Source organism: Gavialis gangeticus, unplaced genomic scaffold (assembly GCF_001723915.1).
Source record: "Gavialis gangeticus isolate Ggan-Ray unplaced genomic scaffold, GavGan_comp1, whole genome shotgun sequence".
NCBI lineage: Eukaryota > Metazoa > Chordata > Crocodylia > Gavialidae > Gavialis > Gavialis gangeticus.
The window spans coordinates 44,208,101-44,209,827 of record NW_017729032.1 but is presented as its reverse complement, the minus strand read 5'-3'; the positions used below and the strand labels follow the sequence as shown (position 1 = coordinate 44,209,827).

The 1,727-nt window shown below is 43.0% G+C and overlaps 1 protein-coding gene across 2 annotated transcripts in view; it reads left to right on the top strand.

Annotated features, from left to right (window-relative positions):
• Positions 1-1,727, top strand: part of ATP8A2 (ATPase phospholipid transporting 8A2) — a 638,305-nt gene that overhangs the window by 128,589 nt on the left and 507,989 nt on the right. For both annotated transcript variants that reach the window (XM_019525447.1, XM_019525446.1), the window contains exon 20: positions 1,593-1,662. In XM_019525447.1, coding sequence (XP_019380992.1) covers positions 1,593-1,662 — 70 coding nt within the window. The remainder of the gene's footprint in view (positions 1-1,592; positions 1,663-1,727) is intronic.

Here is a 1,727-nt window from a genome sequence, read left to right as displayed (position 1 = left end):
CTGCAACAGAACAGGCATTCAGCGCACATAAACTAGTTTGAAAATGGCTGAAACTGGTTTGAGGTAAACCTGGTTGAATGTAGTATCAGACTTAACTGATTTGGGTCAAACTAGTTTATGCAATGTCTGTCCCAGACCCCTTCCTGGTTTAACTTTAAACCAGAGTCCCCCAGCATCCCAGATGCTTTGCAGCCCAGTTGGGCTGGGTCTGCCTCCCTCCCCCTCACACAGGGATTCCCCTCTCCCACAGCATGGGCTATAGCCAGCATGTGGTTTGCTAGCTAATGCTGAGAGGTGTCTGTATAAGGAAGACAGGACAGTGTCCACTTAAGGCTTGCTGGAGCTAATCAACAGGCCAGCTGGCCATGTCCCTCTGTTCCTTCCTTGAAAAAAGTTGTTTAAGAAGAGCTTGAACTAATAAGAGAAGCTTTTGTTTTCTTTATGGGCTGGGCTGGTGAGGAGCAGCGAGAAGGGGGAGGGAGAACCCCTCCCTAATCAGGGCATCCTGCTGGGGCTGGCCACATCCACTCTTAGCTCAGCACTGTAGAATGGAAGGGAGGGCTGCTCTAGTGCCCCTGGCTTCTAGTCTGAGCCATGGCAAGCATGTGCCGGCATTTCTACAGTCCAGAGGGAGTGTCTGTAGAGTTACAAACTGGTTCATCCTAGCCAGGTTAGGTTAGCCTGCAAAGATTGAATCAACTCGGGCTCAGGCTTTTTGAATGTCGATCCGTAGCCTAAATTTCTTGGTTTTCTTTTCTTTTCTTTTCATTGGTCTTTCTGCTTTGTCCCCTGGATCTCACTAGGGGTTTATAATATCACCCTTCTGCTTCATCCAGGGGATCTGTGCCTAGGTTCCTTAATCTGCATAAAACCTGTGGAGGGGAGGAGGGAGAGGAACAAGCCTCAAGTAACCTGGTTTATACTCCTGCTAGTGTAAGGTTGTCCCTTGCAGTATATTTTTGTACCTGGTTGTCTAATCCAGGATTAAATGATTCTAAGGATCATCCTCACTTACAATGGGACAGTATGTCAGAGTTTCATATACCTCTGTGCTTAGTACAATTTTTCCCAACATTCAAGACAATTTTTCTTTTCTCATTTTTATTACATTACTCTTAGTTAATCTAGGGTCATTTAGCAAAGTCTAACACTTTTTCTCTTTTGTGGGTCAAAAATATGGAATGGAAATGATTGGCAAATCAATATAACTAACACTTTGTCAGAAGCTTTTATTCTTTCCTGGAATCTGCACAATCATTTTTGTTGCTCTTCTCTGAATTCCCTTTATACATTAGACATGCAAATGCATATGCATTCTGGACATATGTATGCATACCTGCTGAAAACCAGACCCTTTGAATTCTTATTAAGGCACCCAAAGGCACAAAAGGTTGAAAGACCAGCTAGTTTTTTTGCAACTGTCAGATAGTTTGGGTATTGTAAATTTTTATTAGCCTTCATCTAACCTGATTTTTAACTAGGTTAGGTGCATGGGAGATGACTCTTGGGTCAAGCTGTTTTTTACTCTTAGGCTGTACTCATTCCAATGAGATGATTAAAAATGACTGAGTAGATTTAATTTTTCTTTATAGCAACAGAAAGAGAATGTCCGTAATTGTTCGAACTCCAACAGGGCAAATACGTCTTTACTGCAAAGGGGCGGTAAGTAGTCAGCTACTGCTCACAGAGAATGGGGACAACAGTGACTGCTTAGTCTTCTGCTATTT